Source organism: Salvelinus sp. IW2-2015, linkage group LG18 (genome assembly GCF_002910315.2).
Source record: "Salvelinus sp. IW2-2015 linkage group LG18, ASM291031v2, whole genome shotgun sequence".
NCBI classification, from domain to species: domain Eukaryota; kingdom Metazoa; phylum Chordata; class Actinopteri; order Salmoniformes; family Salmonidae; genus Salvelinus; species Salvelinus sp. IW2-2015.
The window spans coordinates 48,281,504-48,307,106 of NC_036858.1; the positions used below are offsets into that span (position 1 = coordinate 48,281,504).

At 43.2% G+C, this 25,603-nt stretch overlaps 2 protein-coding genes and 1 long non-coding RNA gene across 3 annotated transcripts in view; 1 reads left to right on the forward strand and 2 right to left on the reverse strand.

Annotated features, from left to right (window-relative positions):
* LOC111978632 (voltage-gated delayed rectifier potassium channel KCNH1-like) overlaps positions 1–25,603 on the forward strand; it is a 79,113-nt gene that overhangs the window by 49,463 nt on the left and 4,047 nt on the right. Inside the window, exon 13 of the mRNA XM_024008807.2 lies at positions 5,385–5,581. Coding sequence (XP_023864575.1) covers positions 5,385–5,581 — 197 coding nt within the window. The remainder of the gene's footprint in view (positions 1–5,384; positions 5,582–25,603) is intronic.
* hhat (hedgehog acyltransferase) overlaps positions 1–25,603 on the reverse strand; it is a 216,940-nt gene that overhangs the window by 37,928 nt on the left and 153,409 nt on the right. The window lies entirely within an intron of this gene.
* LOC139029163 (uncharacterized) lies at positions 9,268–9,766 on the reverse strand. The gene is made up of 4 exons (XR_011481448.1): positions 9,719–9,766; positions 9,551–9,637; positions 9,424–9,464; positions 9,268–9,356 (listed from the first exon to the last, which is right to left on the reverse strand). It is a non-coding gene; the product is annotated as an uncharacterized lncRNA (long non-coding RNA).

Sequence of the window (25,603 nt, forward strand, 5' to 3'; positions counted from 1 at the left end):
ACTATCCTTTGTATCACAACCGATGTGTCAAACATGTTTTACAATTTGAGTGTAAAATAGGCCATTGTTTAGTTGATTTATATAGTTAGGAGTGACTACCACTGACCCAGAAACTACCACTATAAGTACGTTTGTAAATAGCCTTGAGTTGTGCGAGCTGGAAGGGCTCATAGGAGCTGGAGCCTATCTACTGTTTCTGTAGTTTGAGGGAGCTTGATGTACAAGTACACCCCCTGGACAGGATACAAGTCTATCCCAGGGCCTTACCCCCAATCTAACTTCTTATGCTGAGTGTCAAGCAGTGATGCATCGGGTCTCATTTTTACAGTCTTTGGTATGACTTGGATGAGGATCAAACTCCCAACCTTCTAATCTCGGGGAATGAAAACGTGGGCCTACACCCACCCATTTACGCGCTGTAATTCAATGTTGGCTGTGTATTTGATGGGTGTTGGCAGCTTTTCAACAACGTACCGTAATGCTGAGGCAGATGTCAGTTTCAATTAGGAAGAGACTAATATAAACCGCTCTCTTTTCTGGATGTAAACACTGTGTGTGTGTGTGTGTGTGTGTATACACATCTAGATGTGTATAAGAGACAGGAGCTGTAGAGGTAAACACTGTGTGTGTGTGTGTGTGTGTGTGTGTGTGTGTGTGTGTGTGTGTGTGTGTGTGTGTGTGTGTGTGTGTGTGTGTGAGCATGCGTTTGGGTGTGCATGCCTGCGTGTGTGTCTGTGTGCTGGTGTTAGATTAAAGATAGGCTCAGCTAAATTACTTTGCCACGAGCAGCACCGCAGATGAGCGAGATGCAAGACTTTGCTCTCACACAGTCACCACAGTCTCTGCGCATGTGCACGGGTCTGCTTTACGCTGTAAGTGCATGGTAGGTACGGGACCAAAACAGCTGAGAAGTTTAGCCTCGCACTTCAACGCTCTTATTTGTTGCGGAAATTAACCCACTGTGCTGTTTACTTTGTGCACCTACGTTATATCGCTGAGCTTACCATCTAAAGGAGTAGATAAACTGAACTATAGCAGGTTGGTATTCTGTGTTAAGCTGTGGTGTTCTGTGATGTTCTGTTCTATGTTGTGCTGCACTGTGCTGTACTATACTGTGCTGTACTGTTCTGTACTGTACTGTTCTATACTGTGCTGTACTGTACTGTTCTGTGCTGTACTGTTCTATACTGTGCTGTACTATACTGTGCTGTGCTGTACTATTCTATACTGTGCTGTACTATGCTGTGCTGTACTGGGTTATGTTGTTTTGTTCTGTGCTACATTGTTACTTTGTGCTGTGCTGAGTGCTAGTCAGAGCTTCTCTGGGGAGAGGGATAGGTAGAATAGGAAATTATCCTGACTTTGATGTTTCTCCAGCAAGCTACAAATAACTCCCTCACCGTTGATCCTCAGCCTATGCCATTAGGATTTGTTTTTCCTTGAGCTAAATTCGGTGTCTTTCTACGAAAGTAAATTCAATTCTTTGGGATTTCTTTGCAGTATGGTGATTAGCAAAGTGACTGATGGGAGAGATTTCCTGTTTATGATGTTAAATGTTTGGATTCCTTTTTTATTTGATTGGTGGATTCAAATAAAGTATTTAAAATGTATGTGTTTGTGTGTGGGGGCTGGTTCTTCTATCCTTGTGCAGACCTAAAATCCCACAAAGTCTGCACAAGAATAGTAAAACGAAGATTCTTCCTCGTGGGGACATTTCCCACGTCCCAATGAGGACGAAGGCTATTTTAAGCTTAGGGGTTAGGTTTAGGGGTACAATTAGGGTAAGGGGTTAGTGGTTTGGGTTAGGGTCAAGGTTAGGTTTTGGGTTAGGAGTTAGGGATAACCTTAACCCTATTTTCCCTAACCCTAAAATTAAATTCTGAATGGAAATTAATTTTATTGTCCCCACGGGGATAGAAGAACAAAACGTGTGTGTGTGTGCGCGTGCGTGCCAGACCTGGGTTCAAATACAAGTGTATTTGTTATTTAAATATTTTTTCTTTGTATTTGAGGCTTTTCAAATACACAGCCCAAAACAAGTACTTTTATTTGAGTATTTAAATGGTTATTTGTAAAACCCAAATAGTCAAACAAATTTTGGGTTAAATTCATGGGAGTGTATTTGAGTCCGTGTATTTAAATACTTTCCGAGTGCATTTCAAAATACATTCCAATATTCAACTACTTGTTTTTTTCCAAATAAAGGTTATCTGAATACTTGTTTTAAAATGTATTGAAAAGTAATTGAAATACCTGAAATATCATTTGAACCCATTTCTGGTGTTTGTGTGTGCACATGCATTTGTAAATTAATGCATGTCTTGTGCAATTGCATGATATCTTGTGAGAGTTCTAAGTAGGAAAACAACATTAGGTAATATAAAAGGTTATCTTATCTTTTGCAGTCACCGCGACAAACATTGTCCCATTCACTCTCAATCATTCAACAAAGATATGAAAGTTAATATTATAGATTTGAAGTCAGAAGTTTACATTTACATTTAAGTCATTTAGCAGACGCTCTTATCCAGAGCGACTTACAAATTGGTGCATTCACCTTATGCAGTGTTTTTCACAATTCCTGACATTTAATCCTAGTAAAATTTCCCTGTCTTACATCAGCTACAGTAAGTTCACCACTTTATTTTAAGAATGTGAACTGTCAGAATAATAGTAGAGAGAGTGATTCATTTCAGCTTTTATTTCTTTCATCACATTCACAGTGGGTCAGAAGTTTACATACACTCAATTAGTATTTGGTAGCATTGCCTTTTAAATTGTTTAACTTGTGTTAAACGTTTCAGGTAGCCTTCCACAAGCTTTCACAGTAAATTGGGTGAATTTTGGCCCATTCCTTCTGACAGAGCTGGTGTAACTGAATCAGGTTTGTAGGCCTCCTTGCTCGCACACACTTTTTCAGTTCTGCCCACAAATTTTCTATAGAGGTCAGGGCTTTGTGATGGCCACTCCAATACCTTGACTTTGTTGTCCTTAAGCCATTTTGCCACAACTTTGGAAGTATGCTTGGGGTCATTGTCCACTTGGAAGACCCATTTGTGACCAAGCTTTAACTTCCTGACTGATGTCTTGAGATGTTGCTTCAATATATCCACATAATTTTCCTTCCTTACGATGCCATCTATTTTGTGAAGTGCACCAGACCCTCCTGCAGCAAAGCACCCCCACAACATGATGCTGCCACCCCCGTGCTTCACGTTTGGGATGGTGTTCTTCGGCTTGCAAGCGTCCCCCGTTTTCCTCCAAACATAATGATGGTTATTATGGCCAAACAGTTCTATTTTTGTTTCATCAGACCAGAGGACATTTCTCCAAAAAGTACGATCTTTGTCCCCATGTGCAGTTGCAAACCGTAGTCTGGCTTTTTTATGGCGGTTTTGGAGCAGTGGCTTCTTCCTTGCTGAGCGGCCTTTCAGGTTATGTCGATATAGGACTCGTTTTACTGTGGATATAGATACTTTTGTACCCGTTTCCTCCAGCATCTTCACAAGGTCCTTTGCTGTTGTTCTGGGATTGATTTGCACTTTTGGCACCAAAGTATATTAATCTCTAGGAGACAGAACGCATCTCCTTCCTGAGCGGTATGACGGCTGCGTGGTCCCATGGTGTTTATACTTATGTACTATTGTTTGTACAGTTGAAGGTGGTACCTTCAGGCGTTTGAAAATTGCTCCCAAGGATGAACCAGACTTGTGGAGGTCTACAATTGTTTTTCTGAGGTCTTGGCTCATTTCTTTTGATTTTCCCATGATGTCAATCAAAGAGGCACTGAGTTTGAAGGTAGGCCTTGAAATACATCCACAGGTACACCTCCAATTGACTCAAATGATGTCAATTAGCCTATCAGAAGCTTCTAAAGCATGACATAATTTTCTGGAATTTTCCAAGCTGTTTAAAGGCACAGTCAACTTAGTGAATGTAAACTTCTGACCCACTAGAATTGTGATACAGTGAGTTATAAGTGAAATAATCTGTCTGTAAACAATTGTTGGCAAAATTACTTGTCATTCACAAAGTAGATGTCCTAACCAACTTGCCAAAACTATAGTTTGTTAACAAGACATTTGTGGAGTGGTTGAAAAACAAGTTTTAATGACTCTAACCTAAGTGTATGTAAACTTCCGACTTCAACTGTAGTTAATTTAAAATTGCCAGTACTTGGACAGCTTTACATTTAGGTATTGTGTCGTGAAATTATGTCTGCGCTTTTTTTATATGCTCATCCATTTAAGTTCAATTTCATAGAATCACAAATAGGATCCTCTCAGAAACCAGACGCAGTGATCACAACAAATGTCTATAGTGTCTCTGTCAGTGGCGGTTGATGCCATTTAAGAGGGAGGACAAAAAATATATATGCACTAAAGTGTTGGTTCCATGTTTCATGAGCTGAAATAAAAGATCCCAGAAATGTTCCATACTCACAAAACAACTATCAAATTTTGTGCACAAATTTGTTTACATCCCTGTTAGTGAGCATTTTTCCTTTGCCAAGAAAATCCATCCACCTTACAGGTGTGGCATATCAAGAAGCTGATGAAACAGCATGATCATTACACAGGTGCACCTTGTCCCGGGGACAATAAAAAGCCCCTCTAAAATTAGATTTTTTTTCACACAACACAATGCCACAGATGTTGCTTATGCTTTCAGTACTAGATTCATTCTTTGATCCTTTGATTGGGTGGACATGTCAGTTCATGCTGCAAAAGCTCTGATAGGTTGGAGGATGTCATCTGGAAGTTGTCATAATTACTGTGTAAGTCTATGGAAGGGGGTGAGAACCATGAGCCTCCTAGGTTTTGTGTTGAAGTCAATGTACCCAGAGGAGGATGGAAACTAGCTGTCCTCCGGTTACACCATGTAGGTCATTGCAAAACGGTGTGTTTTAATAAATTATTTGGTGACGTGAACATATTTTGTGTAGTTTCCTCCTCCGAGGAGCCTCCACTGGTCTGGTTATGGTTTGTCATTGTAAATTCACTCTCATCAACAAGTTTTGTGTTTTGGCCAGGAAGGTTATTGGGTTCAAACAGGCTTTTGTTGGTGTGATTGACAGGTCTGAACCAGGGTTTCCTGCGTGCCATGTGACTTTGTTTTTCTGCTGAGTCAAAGTCTAGGCATTAGCTAAGGGCGCAAACACAAGTCTTCACATCTCAGGCAAAGTCACACTGGGATAAACTAATCATTGTTAGGTTTCTGTTATAAAGAGGCCATCTTAGCTGCTTTTCTCTCTCTGCAGGTAATTTTTTTCCCCGAAATCTTTAAATTATATTTAAAATAATAATTCAGAAGTAAATCTCAGATGGAAAATCTGTTAGATCTAAGAAGTAATATCTTAATCGGTGCTCTCTCTCTCCTTGCAGGTAAGGGGGACGTGTTTGGGGATGTGTTCTGGAAGGAGGTGACCCTAGCCCAGGCGTGTGCCAACGTGCGTGCCCTGACCTACTGTGATCTCCATGTCATTAAACGGGATGCCCTGCAGAAGGTTCTGGAGTTCTACACAGCCTTCTCTAACCACTTTTCACGGAACCTGCTGCTCACTTACAACCTGCGGAAGAGGGTCAGTGTAATCTTTTGGAGCACCCACTTTTCTTTTAGCCTCGTAGAACCAGCCTGATATTTATTTTCACCAGTCTGTTTCGTCTAAGTGATAAGGCTGGTTCACAAGACCACCCTTCTTCCTCCCTACGGATCAAACTCTCTTTCTTTTCTCATTTCTGTTCTTGCCCTTTTATCTTCCTTGTCTCCTCTGCTTATCTTTCATGTCTCAATCTTTCTCTTACTCTCTTATCCCTTTTTTTCTGTTCTCCCTTCTCATCTTCCGCCCAGAGCATCTTTGGGCTGGTAACCCGCTGTGTTACCATCATTATTGTTACTACTTCTTCTGGTGGCACAATGTCAAAATGGTAAAAATAATTTAAAATCATTAAACTGCCATATTGGTTGATTTAGAATGGAATGACGTACACGAATACATTTAAATTAAACATATATTTTAGAAAAGTTATTTTTTTCCAAAATGCCACCACAATTCAAAAATGACCCAGCTGCAACCAAACATGTAACATGTTTAATTTAATCAAGGACAAGTTTGTTAAGCTACAGTCACAATGCAAACACGTAATACTGAAATGCATGCAGGTGTTGTACATATAATGTATAATATATACATTATAATGTACTGAAATAACAGGATAAGGGATTTATTTTTTTTACACAAAGGCTTTGAGCGAGTCAATGTAAACATACCCATAGGAAAGGCTGTACACAGACTATCAAGTATTAATAACAATAGTTATGATCAATTTAAGCAATAATACAGGATAGGCCACATGTTATGACATTTTTATCATTGCTGTGACGTGGTCATAGCCATGAGGTGAAGCCAAGTGGCGTTGTAACGATGTGCGCTGAGAGTCGGGAAGCAAGTTCAGGGGCCTGTTGCACAAAACTAGGATAAGGGATTAAGCCAGGATATCTTGGTGATCCTGGCTCAATTGATCCGTAATCCGGTTGCACTAAAGATGGATAGGGGGCAGGAGGATATGTTATGGTATAAATTACCATGGAGATTTATTCTGTGGAGCTAGCCTGCTCCAGACCAGGCTAAATTCCAGGATCTATTTAATCTCATCCCTAATGTCAGTCAGCAGTCACCACAAATGGAAACCAATAGTTATTTCACTGCTCACTATACATTGTTATCACATATAACTAGACCCACTGTTATTATTTAAACGTTTGTGATCATTAATTTCAATGATTTTGGATAAAAAATGATTTTTAGATGATGTTGCTATCATTAGATAATTTACAGTTTCCCATAGACATAAGGCTATATATAAAATGATAAGATATTAGGGCCACAGAGGGGAAAAAAACACAAGTCATAATATTGTAACCAGTTGTTTTAAAGGAGGACAGTTGTTAAAATGACAGATGTGGGGCATTTCGTGAAATTGTACTCAGTATGGTTTCATAAACAAAGACATGCTGATGTGCCAGAATATTAAGTATCACATTGTCATAAGTATCAAAACTGTAAAAACAATATGTAGCTTTTCTGCAGAAAGAACCAGCCTCATTTATGACTTTATCCTTTTTCTTCAGTGTGCCCTAGTACTGTTCATATAAACAAATACACATTCCATATGAATATAAAACACAATGTGTAACATTATGTTCCTTTATTGAATAAGGACAAAACAAAGCAAGTAAACCATCAGCTCCTTTCGAAACTGAAGTCACAGTGACTCTACAAGATGGAAAGCACAGAATCCAAGCATATTATACAAAATATACATTCACATTCAAAGGTCTGTATATAACACACCCTGCATGTCTGCACACTAAAATAAATGCAGGACAAATCCATACACATCAACTGAACAGACAAATGAATGGATGCAGTAGCCTCCCTGCAGCCTTGTATTACACACAGTATACCGCACAAACATCATAAGAGGCCAAATTCGTCAAAAAACGAACCCAAAAAAAACCAAATTCCTCTGCCACCGCAGGACATAATTAACCAAAATTGAAAGCACAACATACTAACTAAAATAATTCAACACATATTGGTCCCTCAGCAGCCGACCACTGTCGTCATCAGGGAAGATTGCCGAGTTGTCCCAGTCCATGGCTGGTGGCACTCTGGGGGCCTCTCCTTCCTCAGGCAGGCCACATTGTGGAGGACAGCACAAGCCACAGTTATATCACATGCCCTAACAGGGCTGACCCTTAATTTGTGAAGGCAGTGAAAGCGTGCCTTCAGGAGGCCAAAGGTCATTTCAACTCTGGCCCTGGTCCTGGCATGGGCTGGTTGTAGGCTGCTGTGCTTCCTGGGGGTCTGTGAAAGGTGTCAGGAGAAAAGGCTGGCAGCCATACCCCCTGTCTCCCAGCACACACCAGAGAATTCACCTGTCAACACAAAATCTCATCATTACTACCTCATAAACACAGTGATATTCTTGACACAGCCATGATGGTTATAAATAGGGGTTGTGTGGCTTACCTTGTGATAGGCACTGAGAAGATTTCAGAGGCCCGAAAGATTCTGGAGTCATGGACTGAGCCAGGCCATTTTGCCACAACATTGCTGATCACACAGTCAGCATTGCAGACCATCTGAAATCATAAGATGAGGAATATTACACCAATCAATGCACATCACTGGCAATGCAGAGTGTTCGTCAATGGGCAATATCAAAAAGGTATGTTCACCTGAACATTAATGCTGTGAAAGGATTTCCTATTCACAAATCGGCCTCATGGGCACGAGGGGGCTTTTATCCTTATGGTGTGTGCAGTCCACTGCACCAATGACATTGGGGAAACCTGTCACACAAAGTAATGAGTATCCTACTATGTGTTAACAGTTGTCCTAATTTGTAGATCCTCTTACCTGCAATCCTATAGAACTCCTCTTTGATGTCACAGAGTCTTCTGTGGCCAGGGAAGGAGATGAAGACATCTGCTAATGCTTGATAGCCAGACACACACTCCTTGTGCGGCAAATTGTGGCCTTGTTCAGCTGTTCTGCATCCCCCACTGAGTACAGGAAGGCTCCACTAGCAAAAAGCGCAAGGCCACACAAACCATTTGCTCCACACTCAGTGCATGGCTCCGTGCAGTGCGGTGCTTAATCCTGGGACCCAGTAGTCTGCATAGATACCTGATGCCATCTGCAGAAAACCTGTATCTTTCATATAGATGGTCATCAGGAAGGCCAGTGGGTCCAACCCGTCCCTGAAGACCCTTTCTCGCCTGAAGGCTCTCCTCAGCACAAGTGCTTCTTCATCCACCACATCTCGCACGAATGGGCATGCCATTGTCAGAGCAGAAAGGAACACACAATTTTGGGCCTTCATATAGGCTAGTGGCCACACCTGGTGCTGGGGGGTGGGCAAAAGAGGGCGATGCCTTATAACGATGACTTGGTTGTACTGATTGCTGGGAAAATAAAAAAAACCTTAGAAAGATGCCACCGTCCTGTGTGCTCACAATAAGAGCTCATATGTCATGGCTCACTTGACTTTACGAGAATAACCTAATTTTATTTTGAGCTGTGTCATCTTCTTGGAGCTGGGGAGGAAAGAAAAATAATGATTAATACATTTGTGTTACAGTTAGCATACAGTGTACATTGAAGGCATATCTCCCTCCCTCTCAAGTTTTTTTATTTCAAGGTCCAGTTTCCTAATTGTCCTCTTTTTTATTTCGGACTCCAGTGCAAGATTTTCCATCTTTTTCTTCTTGTACTGAATGTCTATGTCTGCCAGTTCTATTTGGCGCCGGAGGTGGTTGCCATACAACTTTCTGATAGCTTGTGAGCTCTGTGAACACAATACAATTAGCGCAGCTGGAATTTGGCAGGATGTGTGTCCTTTTATTAATACGCACTATGTTGCCAGGCTGGTTTCCCACTGTATAGCATCTGGGTCCTGTAAAAGAAATTAGATTTTTGATTTTTATGAGGACTCCTCACCATTGTAGAGTAAATAGTACTTTCACAGTCTTAACATGATACCTCATGCCTTCTGGAATCCAGAGAGATGGTCTCCTCCTCATCATCGTCTCCATCATGTGCTGTTGCTGCTGCACTGGGGCCTTCACCCTATCACATTTAATCGGATTCATATTGAAGCTAGTAGACAAGACATGCCAGCCTACAGTATGCCTTTGATGGAGTACTCACTGGATCAGCATCGTCTGGTGCTTGTGCTGTGGCTCTAACAGGAACACATGCTGCCAGACACTGCAAGGCAATAGGTAAACAAAGTCAGACAGTCCAAATTGATTCAATATGAATGTGGTTGTATCCATGTAGAGATGGAAGGACATACCTTGAATGAAGCGGGTGGCATCTTGGAGGAACCTGTCGTCTCTTTCCCCCCAGGGATCCCTCTAAGACGGGCCTGCCTTTATTTAGCTCCAAGGCCATGTCCTCTGCTGGGTAAGGTCAGCCTTTGTGACCCACCACCCGTGCCTTGTCTGTGGGTATTCTTTTTCACTGCTAAAACAGTACAGACAATGTGTGAGCAGGCACCTTCTGGGTACAATATATGCTTGTGCTTTGTTAAATATTAGTCAGGGACCATACCATTCTGCAGAATGTTCTTGTATTTGATTTTGACCTGCTGCCATGTCCGTTTTGGCCCGTTCATGTTTAATCTACACACACACACACACAACACACACATTTAATGGAGTCACACTGCAAAAAATTACTTGGTATTTTTGTCTTGTTTTCAGTAAAAAATTTATCATAGCTTTATACAGTGTGATGGAGGTACTTTACACAATTTCACTCATATCTGCAGTGCATTTCAATTAAAAATTTAACCGTTTCATAATTACAGTACAACTGCATTTTTGGAGATGTGAATTAAATATTTGAATTGTAATTGTGATGTTTCAGCGGAGCGGTGAGTGTGTAATTGTGCACTACTTACGCATTCAGGCGGTCTGCAATACTTTGCCACGCTTTTTCTCTTTGCTTTATCACTGTGCGGTGTTGCCTTTCTTCTTAATTATATATTTTACCTCCTCGTATGCCTCCATGAGGATTTGTGCTTCCGACGGGGAAAAGTACGCGGCTCTAGTTGCCATGGTAAATCAGTTAATCTGTGATCTGTGGCGGGTCTATTTGAGTGAGCCGTGAGCGCGCACCTATCCAGGATTGGTTTCACCTGGCTTAATGAATCGTGTCTGCTCATCCTGGCTTGGTCTTTGTGCAACCAATTAAGCCTGGACGCACATGTTTTGGCTTCATTGAGCTCAGCTGAGTCATTTATCCCGGATGTCTTAATTCTACTTTTGGTGCAACAGGCCCCAGGGAGTGAGTGTTTAATAAATAAATGAAACATAATACAAAAACACTCACTCCCTGAACTTGCTTCCCGACTCTCAGCGCACATCGTACAGAATGACGCCTCACCAAAGGGAAGCATCAGGGAGTGTTTTTTTTGGTTTTGTTTGGAGGCGATGTCGGGTCCGGGTCTCAGAATCGGAGCTACCTGGGAGGCCTCAGCCGGTTTGTCGGATTCCCATGCCTCGGCGGGTTCGACGGGTTCACCTGCCTCAGCTGGCTCGACGGGTTCCATACCTCAACGGGATCGATAGGCTCCCATGCCTCAGCTGGCTCGATAGGCTCCCATGCCTCAGCGGGCTCGATAGGCTCCCATGCCTCAGGCGGCTCGATAGGCTCCCATGCCTCAGCGGGCTCGATAGGCTCCCATGCCTCAGCGGGCTCGATAGGCTCCCATGCCTCAGAGAGGTGTTTTCCTGACACCACACTCCGAGTGCCCTCACCTCCTCCCTGTAGGCTATCTCGTCGTGTTGTTAATCAAGCCCACTACTGTCGTTTCGTCTGCAAACTTGATGGAGTTGGAGGCGTGTATGGCAACGCAGTCATGGTTGAACAGGGAGTACAGGAGGGCTGTGCACGCACCCTTGTGGTGGCCACTGTTGAGGGTCAGCGAGGTGGAGATGGTTTCCTACCTTCACCACCTGGGGGTGGGCCGTCAAGTCCAGGACCCAATTGCACAGGGTGGGGTTGAGCCCAGGGCCTCCAGCTTGATGATGAGCTGTGGAGGTACTATGGTGTTAAATGCTGAGCTTTAGTCAACAAACAGCATTCTTACATAGGTATTCCTTTGTCCAGATGGGATAGGCGATTGTGATGGTGATTGCATCGTCTGTGGACCTGTTAAGACGGAATGCAAACTGAAGTGGGTCTAGGGGCCCTGTAAGGTGGAGGTGATATGATGCTTGGAATAGTCTCTCAAAGTACTTCATGAGTGCTACGGGGCTGTAGTCATTTAGTTCAGTTATCTTTCATTCTTGGTACAGGAAAAATGGTGCCATCTTGAAGCATGTGGGACGAGCAGACTGGATGGGAGTGATTGAATATGTCCGTAAACACACCAGCCAGCTGGTCTGCACATGCTAAGAGGGGAGGTATGTTCCGGTCAGCCTCAGAGAATAAAATCATAGCGTTGATGGTTTTTGCAATGTTCTGTATTGACTGACCTTCATGTCTTAAAGTAATGATGGACCTGTCATTCTCTTTGCTTATTGAGCTGTTCTGCCATAATATGAACTATGGATTTTACCCACAAAGGCGTATCTTCTGTATACCCCCCCCCCCCCCCGTCCCGCCAACATTAAGAAGGAAAGAAATTCCACAAATTAACAAGGCACACCTGTTAATTGAAATGATGCAATGCAAGTATTTTGTGTAGCCATTTGATTAGCTGTTCAGGAGTCTTATGGCTTGGGGGTAGAAGCTGTTTAGAAGCCTCTTGGACCTAGACTTGGCTCTCTGGTACCGCTTGCTGTGCAGTAGCGGAAAGAACAGTCTATGACTAGGGTGGCTGGAGTCTTTGACAATTTTTAGGTCCTTCCTCTGACACCGCCTGGTATAGAGGTCCTGGATGGTAGGAAGCTTGGCCCCAGTGATGTACTGGGCCGTACGCACTACCCTCTGTAGTGCCATGTGGTCGGAGGCCGAGCAGTTGCCATACCAGGCAGTGATGCAACCCTTCTGGATGCTCTCGATAGTGCAGCTGTAAAACCTTTTGAGGATCTGCGGACCCATGCTAAATCTTTTCAGTCTCCTGAGGGGGAATAGGTTTTGTCGTGCTCTCTTCAAGACTGTCTTGGTGTGCTTGGACCATGTTAGTTTGTTGGTGATGTGGACGCCAAGGAACTTGAAGCTCTCAACCTGTTCCACTACAGCAACGTTGATGAGAATGGAGGCATGCTCGGTCCTTTTCCTGTAGTCCACAATCATCTCCTTTGTCTTGATCACGTTGAGGGAGAGGTTGTTGTCCTTGCACCACATGGTCAGGTGTCTGACCTTCTCCCTATATGCTGTCTCATTGTTGTCTGTCATCGGCAAACTTAATGATGATGTTGGAGTCGTGTCTGGCCGGGCAGTCATGAGTGAACAGGGAGTACAGGAGGGGACTGAGCACACACCCCTGAGGGGCATCCGTGCTGAGGATCAGTGTGGCGGATGTGTTGTTACCAACCTTTTACCACCTGTGGGGCGGCCCGTCAGGAAGTCCAGGATCCAGTTGAAGAGGGAAGTGTTTAGTCCCAGGGTCCTTAACTTAGTGATGAGCTTTGAGGGCACTATGGTGTTGAAGGCTGAGCTGTAGTCATCTGTGGATCTGTTGGTGCGGTATGCAAATTGAAGTGGGTCTAGGGTTTTTGGGATAATGGTGTTGGTGAGCCATGACCAGCCTTTCAAAGCACTTCATGGCTACAGACGTGAGTGCTACGGGTCGGTAGTCATTTAGATAGGTTACCTTATTGTTCTTGGGCACAGGGATTATGGTGGTCTACTTGAAACATGTTGGTATTACAGACTCAGACAGGGAGAGGTTGAAAATGTCAGTGAAGACACTTGTCAGTTGGTCAGCGCATGCTCGGAGTACACGTCCTGGTAATACACCTGGCCCTGCGGCCTTGTGAATGTTGACCTGTTTAAATGTCTTACTCACATCGGCTGCGGAGAGCGTGATCACACAGTCGTCCGGAACAGCTGATGCTCTCATGCATGTTTCAGTGTTACTTGCATCGAAGCAAGAATAGAAGTTATTTTGCTCGTCTGGTAGGCACGTGTCACTGGGTAGCTCTTGGCTGTGTTTCCCTTTGTAGTCTGTAATAGTTTGCCCGCCTTGCCACATCCGACGAGCGTCGGAGCCGGTGTAGTACGATTCGATCTTAGTCTTGTATTGATGCTTTGCCTGTATGATGGTTCGTCGGAGGGMRTAGCGGGATTTCTTATAAGCCTCCGGGTTAGAGTCCCGCTCCTTGAAAGCGGCAGCTCTACCCTTTAGCTCAGTGCAAATGCTGCCTTTAATTCATGACTTCTGGTTGGGGTATGTACGTGCAGTCACTGTGAGGACGACGTCCTCAATGCACTTATTGATAAAGCCAGTGACCGATGTGGTCCTGATCCTCAATGCCATCGGAAGAATCCCGGAACATATTCCAGTCTGTGCTAGCAAAACAGGCCTGGAGTTTAGCATCTGCTTCATTTGACCACTTTTTTTTTTGACCGAGTTACTGGTGCTTCCTGCTTTAATTTTTGCTTGTAAGCAGGAATCAGGAGGATAGAATTATGGTTAGATTTGCCAAATGGAGGGCGAGAGAGAGCTTTGTACGGGTCTCTGTGTGTGGAGTACAAGTGATCTAGAGTTTTTTCCCGCTCTGGTTGCACATTTAACATGCTGATAGAAATGAGGTAAAACTGATTTAAGTTTCCCTGCATTAATGTCCCCGGCCACTAGGAGCGCCACCTGGATGAGCGTTTTCCTGTTTGCTTATGGCGGTATACAGCTCATTGAGTACAGTTTTAGTGCCAGCATGGGTCTGTGGTGGTATGTACAGTGGGGCAAAAAAGTATTTATTCAGCCACCAATTGTGCAAGTTCTCCCACTTAAAAAGATGAGAGAGGCCTGTAATTTTCATCATAGGTACACTTCAACTATGACAGACAAAATTTGAAAAAAAATCCAGAAAATCATTGTAGGATTTTTTATGAATTTATTTGCAAATTATGGTGGAAAATAAGTATTTGGTCAATAACAAAAGTTTATCTCAATACTTTGTTATATACCCTTTGTTGAATGACAGAGGTCAAACGTTTTCTTGTAGTCTTCACAAGGTTTCCAACTGTTGCTGGTATTTTGGCCCATTCCTCCATGAGATCTCCTCTAGAGCAGTGATGTTTGGGCTGTTTCTGGGCAACATGGACTTTCATCTCCCTCCAAAGATTTTATATGGGGTTGAGACTGGCTAGCGCCACTCCAGGACCTTGAAATGCTTCTTACAGAAGCACTCCTTCGTTGCCCGGGCGGTGTGTTTGGATCATTGTCATGCTGAAAGACCAGCCACGTTCATCTTCAAATGCCTTGCTGATGGAAGGAGGTTTTCACTCAAAATCTCACGATACATGGCCCCATTCATTCTTTCCTTTACACGGATCAGTCGTCCTGGTCCCTTTGCAGAAAAGCAGCCCAAAGCATGTTGTTTCCACCCCCATGCTTCACAGTAGGTATGGTGTTCTTTGGATGCAACTCAGCATTCTTTGTCCTCCAAACACGACGAGTTGAGTTTTTACCAAAAAGTTTATTTTGGTTTCATCTGACCATATGGCATTCTCCCAATCTTCTTCTGGATCATCCAAATGCTCTCTAGCAAACTTCAGACGGGCCTGGACAATGTACTGGCTTAAGCAGGGGGACACGTCTGGCACTGGCAGGATTTGAGTCCCTGGCGGCGTAGTGTGTTACTGATGGTAGGCTTTGTTACTTTGGTCCCAGCTCTCTGCAGGTCATTCACTAGGTCCCCCGTGTGGTTCTGGGATTTTTTGCTCACCGTTTCTGTGATCATTTTGACCCCACAGGATGAGATCTTGCGTGGAGCCCAGATCGAGGGAGATTATCAGTGGTCTTGTATGTCTTCCATTTCCTAATAATTGCTCCCACAGTTGATTTCTTCAAACCAAGCTGCTTACCTATTGCAGATTCAGTCTTCCCAGCCTGGTGCAGGTCTACAATTTTGTTTCTGGTGTCCTTTGACAGCTCTTTGGTCTTGGCCATAGTGGAGTTTGGAGTGTGACTGTTTGAGGTTGTGGACAGGTGTCTTTTATACTGATAACAAGTTCAAACAGGTGCCATTATACAGGTAACGAGTGGAGGACAGAGAGCCTCTTAAAGAAGAAGTTACAGGTCTGTGAGAGCCAGAAATCTTGCTTGTTTGAGTGACCAATAAATATTTTCCACCATAATTTGCAAATCAATTCATAAAAAATCCTACAATGTGATTTTCTGGATTTTTTTCCCTCATTTTGTCTGTCATAGTTGAAGTGTACCTATGATGAAAATTACAGGCCTCTCTCATCTTTTTAAGTGGGAGAACTTGCACAATTGGTGGCTGACTAAATACTTTTTTGCTCCACTGTAGACATCTACGAAAAATACTTATGAAATCTCACTAGGTAGATAGTGTGGTCAACAGCTTATCATGAGATACTCTACCTCAGGTGAGCAAAACCTCGAGACTTCCTTAGATATCGTGCACCAGCTGTTGTTGACATACATGCATAGGCCCCCGCACCGTTTCTTACCAGAGGCTGCTGATCTATCCTGCTGATAGTGTATAACCCGCCAGCTGTATTTTATTAATGTCGTCGTTCAGCCACAACTCAGTGAAACATAAGWTATTACAGTTTTTAATGTCCTGTTGGTAGGATATACATGCTTTCAGTTCATCCCATTTATTTTGCAGCGATTGAACGTTAGCTAGCAGGACGGATGGCAAAGGCAGATTAGCCACTCGTAACCTGATTCTCACAAGGCACCCTGATCTCTTTCCGCAAAATCTTTGTTTCCTTCTCGAGCAAATGACAGGGATGAGGGCCTGTTCGGGTGTTTGTAGTATATCCTTCCCGTCCGACTCATTAAAGAAAAACTCTTCGTCCAATTCGAGGTGAGTTATGGCTGTTCTGATGTCCAGAAGCTCTTTTCGGTCATAAGAGACGGTAACAGCAACATTATGTTCAAAACAAGTTACGAACAATGCGGTAAAAACAAACAAACTAGCATGGTTGATTAAGAGCCGATAAGACGCTGATACAATGCTGCCTTTTTTCATCACAATATCAAATATTTTCTGGGTAACATTTAAGTACCTTACTGTGATTATTTCTTGACAATTTTAATTTAAAACAAACAAAAAAGCTTCTTATAGCAAAAATAACTCAAGCAAGAATTTTGCTAGGACTGTCTAGGAGTGGTCTGAGCGGGGAGGGGAAAACTAGCTGTTATTGGCAGAGAGGTTTGGAACTCTCTTTGTTATTGGTCTATTAAGTAATTTACCAGGCCAAAACTCAATCTCACTAAAACAAGCAGAAATTTCAGGCGGCCTTTTCAAATGGCTCTTACACTAAAAAGGCATTATCATCATTTTCACAGTATTATTCCAACCTCATATTGTGGAAATATGTATAAAACACAGGAAAATCACATTTTGACTGCACTAGGCCTTTAAGGGTAGGTTTCATGCCTTTAATATGCACGCCACCAAGCACGATAGGAAAGAGTGGTTGCAGACTAATGTAGCAGAGGTTAGAAAAGGTTATGTGGCATGCTTCACCTGGTTTCTCTCTCAGGAGCCAATCAGGAAGCAGATTGAGTGGAATGTCCTGTTGATTGGGCACGTCATGCACCACTGACTGTGATGCATGCCCCATCCAGCGCCAGGAGAGCTGAATCAAGTGCTTCCTATGACTTTGAACATACCTACTTACAAACACCATTACCCAACGCAAATCCCTAAATACCACTTTGAGCGTGATTCAACCTGTATCGCAGAAGTATAAATACAGCAAAAACAACACAACACAAAAGATACCTATTGTAAAATATATGTAGTATGTATAAGCTGGAAGTAGAAGCCTAATGTCAATGGTGTGCGGAGTCAGGTGCAGGAGAGCAGGGAGTTGTGAACAGGCGCACACTGAGGCAGGAGAAACCAACAGACGGACGCCACTGCGTCGAAACCTCCAGCCAATAGGCAAAAGTGCAAAACGCTCAAACAGTCACAATAATTATGTTCAAACAAATAAACATACCACGTGACAAAACACCAGTCTAGCGCGTCAAAATTGACACGTTACAYAAAACTATTTCACACAAAGACATGAGGGGGAACAGAGGAATAAATACATGTAGTGTGATTGGGGAATGAAAACCAGGTGTGCAGGGAACAAGACAAAACAAATGGATAAATGAAAAATGGAGCGGCGATGGCTAGAAAGCCGGTGACGTCCACCGCCGAACGCCGCCCGAACAAGGAGAGGAGCCGACTTCGGCGGAAGTCGTGACACCTAAGTGTTGTTGGCTATAAGTTTACTCTAATTAGGGGAGGGGTGGTAGGGTTAGGGGAAAATAAAAAAAGATTTTATTTAAAAAAAAAATAATAATATTTTTTTATTTTACCGTTATTTTACCAGGTAAGTTGACTGAGAACACGTTCTCATTTGCAGCAACGACCTGGGGAATAGTTACAGGGGAGAGGAGGGGGATGAATGAGCCAATTGTAAACTGGGGATTATTAGGTGACCGTGATGGTTGAGGGCCAGATTGGGAATTTAGCCAGGACACCGGGGTTAACACCCCTACTCTTTACGATAAGTGCCATGGGATCTTTAATGACCTCAGAGAGTCAGGACACCCGTTTAACGTCCCATCCGAAAGACGGCACCCTACACAGAGCAGTGTCCCCAATCACTGCCCTGGGGCATTGGGATCTTTGTTTAGACCAGAGGAAAGAGTGCCTCCTACTGGCCCTCCAACACCACTTCCAGCAGCACCTGGTCTCCCATCCAGGGACTGACCAGGACCAACCCTGCTTAGCTTCAGAAGCAAGCCAGCAGTGGTATGCAGGGTGGTATGCTGCTGGCAAAAAATACATACAGTACCAGTCAAGTTTGGACACACCTACTCATTCCAGGGTTTTTCTTTATTTGTACTTTTTTCTACATTGTAGAATAATAGTGAATATATCACAACTATGACATAACACATATCGAATCATGTAGTAACCAAAAAAGTGTTAAACAAAGAAACCACCACAAAAGGATACCAATAAGAAGAAGAGACTTGCTCTTGCTTGGACCAAGAAACATGACATGGACATTAGACCGGTGGAAATCTGTCCTTTGGTCTGAAATCTGTCCGCCATGTCTTTGTGACGAAGAGGTGGTGAACGGATGATCTCCGAATGTGTACTTCCCACCATTAAGCATGGAGGGGGAGGTCTGATGGTGTGATTGTGCTTTGCTGGTGACAATGTCTGTGATTTATTTCGTTATAAGTCCAAATTCATTGGAAGACGGTAACTCCGTTATGCACACACATTCCAGTGGTTGATTTTATTTAGATTTCTTACAATGTATCCGGACATTATCTCTGATCATTACAACCTGGCCACGAACTGAAATGCCACCACTAGAGCCGATGTGATTCCTTACTCTACATGTCAGATCGGCATGTTTGTTGTGCGTAGCATATTTACATCTGAACGTTCCAAAATGTTGTGTCCTGCTGAACGCACCTCAGCTTTGCCTGCTGGTGGGGTCTGATAAAGTCAGTGTCCTGCTGAACGCGCCTCAGCTTTGCCTRCTGGTGGGGTCTGATAAAGTCAGTGTCCTGCTGWWSGCGCCTCAGCTTTGCCTACTGGTGGGGTCTGATAAAGTCAGTGTCCTGCTGAACGCGCCTCAGCTTTGCCTRCTGGTGGGGTCTGATAAAGTCAATGTCCTGCTGTTGGCGTCTGATAAAGTCAATGTCCTGCTGGTGGGGTCTGATAAAGTCAATGTCCTGCTGGTGGGGTCTGATAAAGTCAATGTCCTGCTGGTGGGGTCTGATAAAGTCAGTGTGAGAAACAAGAACATGCATAATAGGATGACATTGACCCCATTATATAGTCAGGTGAAATCACTTGAAAATTTCAGACTTTTAGACTACTCTTCTATTTATAATGAAAGAGATAATGTTATTGATGGATTCCAAATCGCAGATCGGAAGGCTTTTAGGCTGACAAATAAAACACACTTTAACAATCAGAGAGAGAATATTTTGCGTTTTACATAATATAACAAAGTACATTACAGTTAGTTCCGTGAGAGGATTTTGCATTTCCACATATTATAATTTAAGAGGGTTTTTGCTCATAGAGATCAATAATACATGTTTTTTTTATAGTGCTTTTATCAGACCCAAAGTGACATGCAAGAATGTATTTAAAGGAGAGAAAGAGAAAGGAGAGAAAATATAAATCTTTCTGGGATTCAGGAACTTGGAATATAAATATTATTTGATGGTTTTGATTAAGAATTAAAGTCCCTTAATGGGACAAAATCCTTACTGGACATTTCAAATGTTTCTCCTCCAACACTAGAGATGAGAAACACAATCTACACATAGAAAGAGATATGCTAGGCCTTATATTTTTCATTTAGGTTTGCTCATGCTTGAGTGAGTAGAAGATTTGTTTGTTTCAAGAACCACTCAGTTGAATTTTTTTACCAGGTCAGGATGACTAAGATGGAAATTCAAATAATAGAAATCTATGATTTCTCAATGACATTTAAGTTGGCCAAGGAACAGGAAAGCAATAATGTTTTGCACAAAAAAAATACAACATTCTGAGAAATGTATTAAATTCTAGAGAGCTGGGAAGGAGCTGCAGGAGGTAAACAACCAGGCTGGCAGAATGAGGAGATATGAGTTTAATAAGACAATCCAGTGTGTGTGTGCRCGCGTGTGTGCATGTGAGGCTGTGGAGGAGAGCATCAATAAAAGCTCCAATGCAAGAAGCAATTACAATCAGCAGCAGTGTTCTGGAAAAAGCGAACCGAAGCAAAATGCCCAATTCTGAGGAGACTGAGGAGGACGACTATTTGTGACCATCAATCTTGGTCCACCGTCACAGTTATAGGGAAAATGAATGAACCAACGTAATGAATATTACATCCTTCCACGATTAGGTTGATGAATGGTTGCAATATTGTCACCTAGCTATCTTCCCCAGGGGAAAAACTGGTTGCAATTATGCCATTGCAACCCGATTTCAACCTATAAATGGGTTGCCATGATATACAACCAGATTTAAACTAATTCTGGTAACTGGTTGTAATGATGTCAATTCAAATGAAAAATAAAGTCACACTCATCTCTCCTTGTTGTGGATGTCATTCAACCAGCTTTGCCCGCTGGGTTCCTTCTTTTATTTAACCCTAGTTTGGACTTCTGCTCTTGTGAATGGCAGATTTCTGTTCAGCTCTGCCTTGGGGGAAATTTAAATTACATAGACAACATGTCAGTTTAAAGACAGCTTTWTGAGGAAGGGTTGGTGTGAAATGTCACAGCAGCAGAGTAGCTTAACCAGTAGGGAAGAGTATTAACTTCTGTGTGAGTGGATATATGAGCAATATCAGGCCTGTGATTGCGTCCCAAATGGCACACTATTCCCTATATAGTCCACTGCGTTTGACCAGGGCCCATAGATCTATAGAGAATATGGTGCCATTTGGGACATGGCCTGTGTAAGATAGAGGACGTTTGAGAGGATCAGTTTGATCAAGGTGTGGCGCAGAATCACTAATCTTGATCATATAATGAGTAGTTGTTTGTGATGCAACATGATTTGTAGATCAGTAAATCTGCACAGTCTAACTGCAGGGTAGTCGATTGCAAAGAATCACACACTCTGCCACTGCCTTCTCTTGCCCTTACCTGTACATCTTCAGGCCAGCATGACCTGACTCATGCTAATGCTAGTGCTTATCCCATGCTGGTCCAGGCAGGAACACTCAGCATCTTCACTCTCGCCTCAGCATCTTTGAACCCGGGCTTGGAGCGCTAGCATATGCAGCGGGTAGGGATTCTAGCGAGGGGAGTGGSCATTCACATGTCAGGGTGGATGGTATGAGGGATATATACAGTATGAGGGGTAGGGGTTGTTAGATTGAGTTGAGAGGGGCTTAGTGGTTTATTCTGTGTGTGTGCGCGCGCTCCCACAGAGCTTCAGATGGTGTTTGTCAGGCAGTGATATATGGGCAGTGGGCGTGCTGGGTGGGAGGTGGTGCTGGTTGATAGGTACTGTGGTCTGGGTAGGGGGTGGTGGGTGGTAGAGGGGTACTGTGGTGTTTCACCCTGCTCTCTCTATACTGCTGTCAGCATGAATGAGAGAGAGCCAAAGGCCATGCTAGACAACAAAGCCACACAATAAACTGCACACAGGCAGAGAGCGAGAGAGAGAGAGAGTCCACTCCCTATGGCTCTGTTAGGCCAAACAAGGGAGGAGAGAAAGACATTCCTTTGTTGGGATCAAGCTCAGCTATCACACTTGGAGATGTTGTCATACAATATACTCGATGTCTCATTTGGTTTTAGTCCAACAGATTGATATGGTGTAAGTTAAACCTCCCAGCTAATGCAGTTCTCATTTGTATCTCCCTTTGCTTTGTAACAGCATTCAGGGCAAAGACAGGGAGACATTACTAGTGTCACACATCAAAGCATATAATATGGCTAATGAGCCTCTGAAGACATCATGAATACACTACAGCATCAAACTACTCTGTGGTATGTTATGGCTGAGTGGACCCATCTGTGGATGGCAAGTTTTAGAAGATGGAATACACTGTTGTCATTGCCATGGATACAAGGAAGTCGTGAGTTGTCCATGCCCATTAATCTATCAAAGAGAATCAAAATGATACTGCTTGATTTGCCTTTGGGGTTCTTCTACACATTCAAATGAGTTGGGTTTGGGTGCAGTATTACTCTGAGTTTGGCTGCATTTTATATTATGATATACATAAACTGTACGTAAATGACCATGGCGGTTGTTTTGTCTACGTTTTTCAGAGATCACTGAGCAGACTGGATTTGGTCTGTGTTCGCTTGAGTGGTTTATGAGGCAGGAGAAGGCTTTGTTAGCATAGCGTTCCCATGAGAAATTAAGGTTTGAGCCAGAGGCGAGTTATGAACTTTCAGACAGCGTCATAGGAGTTCCTCCTTAGCCTGGCATATACTGACTGAGCAAGCGTCTTTTCAAAAACACACAAGCACACACACTAACACAAACAGACACCCTCTCTCAAACACCCACACACGCAAGCACACAGACACTTCTGCTGCTATGGTTTTAGCACACCCTCACTTGCAGACCTGGTTCTGACAACCTCTGGGCATATAGCGGGAGGTGATGTGTGTGTGTGTTACTCTGTCTGTGTACAGTGCAATCTAAAGATAAAAGTGCAACACTAACTCCTTAATACCTCAGGCCACAATGTTTCATTGTGCACAACTCTGTTGTCCTGACTCTTCTGCTCACAGCAAGGCACCGGTTCCTCCCTTGAGGTGATATGAAATATTAAAGCAAACCAACAAAGCAGAAAGCAACAACAAAGAGTTAGATGCAATATGTTTTCTTGCATACTGTACGTCCAGTATTGTTGTCTATATTTGTATCTAATTAATAAATCAGGTCGTGTGTGTAAATATACTTCTTTGAGTAAGAAGGAGGCCTGGGCAATACTTTCCATGTATCTTGCTAAACGTTTAAGGACTTCGGGGCCCAGCGAGGCATCAGCTAGCAGGGTCAATTAGAGCTGCCAAAGCATGTTACACGCTGAGGCAGGTAGTGTTGATGGGAGTCAGACTGGAATATGTTCAGGCCGCAATTGCCAGGGCAAGCTTCACTAGGCTTGTGCTGCTTTCGCTCTCCCTTGGTTGGTACACTTGATGACATCGTTTTGACCAGATGGATGAATGTGGATGTAATTACCGGGGGGAACGCTAGCTAGCTAGCTACTCCATGCACTGCTAACTTGAAGGAGTAGTCAGGCGAGACACATGGCAATGATAGCTGGTAGCCAGGTATGCAGAAACAGAAAGCTTTATTTACCAGGGGAGTGGGAAATAAAGGCAGTCTCTATTTTCAGGATAGTGTAAGTAGCGCAAACAGGGATGCTATCTAATTAGCTGGCTATCACCACCTAGGTGACGATAACTAGCTAGCCAAGCGCGTGTTAATGCCAAGTGCTGGCTCGTGTGTAAACCAAGCGACTCGAGGTAAAAAGCACAGCTAGGTGTATCTTTTACATGGAAATGTAAAGGATGGTGCTTCAATGGTGGGGTAACAGACTTGAAGAAACAGCACAAGTTTGCCAAGCAAACCGAATGGGGCTTAGCCCAGAGGTTGCTCGCCAAAAACCATGTGTGCCACTGTTAAACAACTAGCTAAAATACTCAACTGTTCAGCTAGTTAACTTTGAATGGTAGGGACCGACGGAGAGGTAGTAACTACGATTAGAATTTGCTAAAACTAGTGGAAACCTGCTCTTAGCTTGATGCTAAAGCAGTGGCGCTAGCAAGCCAACAGCACTAAGTGCGTGCAGGGTACGCTACAGGTACTGTAGCTAGCTGACGACAAACAGGGTTGCTAACGGAGGTAACTTCACTCTGTAAAATAAAGCCAAAGTTAGCAGAATTGGGAGAAATACAGGTGTGCCAAACTTGTAGCGGTCCTACCCAAGAAGACTCAAGGCTGTAATCGCTGCCAAAGGTGCTTAGTAAAGGGTCTGAATATTTATGTAAATATGATTATTATAATAATAAAAAAAATGTTTACCCCTTTTTTCGTGGTATCCAATTGGTAGTTACAGTCTTGTCTCATCGCTTAGTGCGCGATGGGACAAGGACATCCCTGCCGGCCAAACCCTCCCCTAACCCGGACAATTGTGCGCCGCCCCATGTGTCTCCCGGTCGTGACCGGCTGCGACAGAGTCTGGACTTGAACCCAGAATATCTAGTGGCACAGCTAGCACTGCGATTAAAAAAATAAATAAATCTTGAACCTTTATAGCTAGGCAAGTCAGTTAAGAACAAATTCTTATTTACAATTCAGGGGCAGATTTATCCCTTGTCAGCTCGGGGATTCGATCCAGAAACCTTTCGGTGGCCCAACGCTCTAACCACTAGGCTACCTGCAGCCCCAAAGCAATGCAGTGCCTTAGACCACTCGGGAGGCGTAAATGTGATATTTCATACATTTTATTACTTWAAAAAAATGTCTAAAGACCTGTTTTTGCTTTGTCATTATCGGGTATTGCGTGTAGATTGATGAGAAAATATATATTTTTGATCAATTTTAAACTAAGGCTGTAACAAAATGTGGAAAAAGTCAAGGGGTCTGAATACTTTCCGAATGCACTGTATATGCCATTTCATCTCTCTCTCTCCTTCCCTCATTCTCACACACACACACACACACACAACACACACACTACAACAATCAGCCTGCTCCCGCATCACTCCATCCATAGTGTTTCCCTAATACAAAGCTATGTGTACTCTTACTCTTCTCAGGCACAGCTATAACCCTCATACTTGATACTCAATACATCCATCTGAGCCAAGCGTGCCGTGCAGCTGGGCAGGGTATGACAGGGGTCGGAACATTAATAGAATATCGGTCAGGGTGACTAGGATTTGAGGTGGTGGGAGGACAATTTGTCTGCGTCCCATATGTGATCATATTTCCTATTTAGTGCATTATTTTGGACCATGGCCCATAGGACTCTGGTCAAAACTAGTGCCCTATGTAGGGAATAGGGTGCTAAATGGGACTTAGCCTTACATCACCAATAATGTGACTACTATGTCATGAAGATTTTACTGAATTATCCTATCTGTAAATACACCAGTGGTCTTGATGAAACAGTTCCTCATCTCTCAAGAGACTATGTCACACCTCGGAAACAAATTCAATTAAGCCTTTACTGTGGTAATCTTATGCCACTTGAAATGTGTTGTGCAATCATGGTTTAAATCAGGGGTGTGATACCAGGCCACGAGGGAGGTCCAATCCGGCCCATGGGTGGCTTGAGTAAAACATTATTTGTATTTATTTATGGGGGAGGTTTCTTGACTGTGTTCAGCTTGTTAATAATCACTGAAATTAAAACTAGACAGTCAAGGAGCATAGAACATAA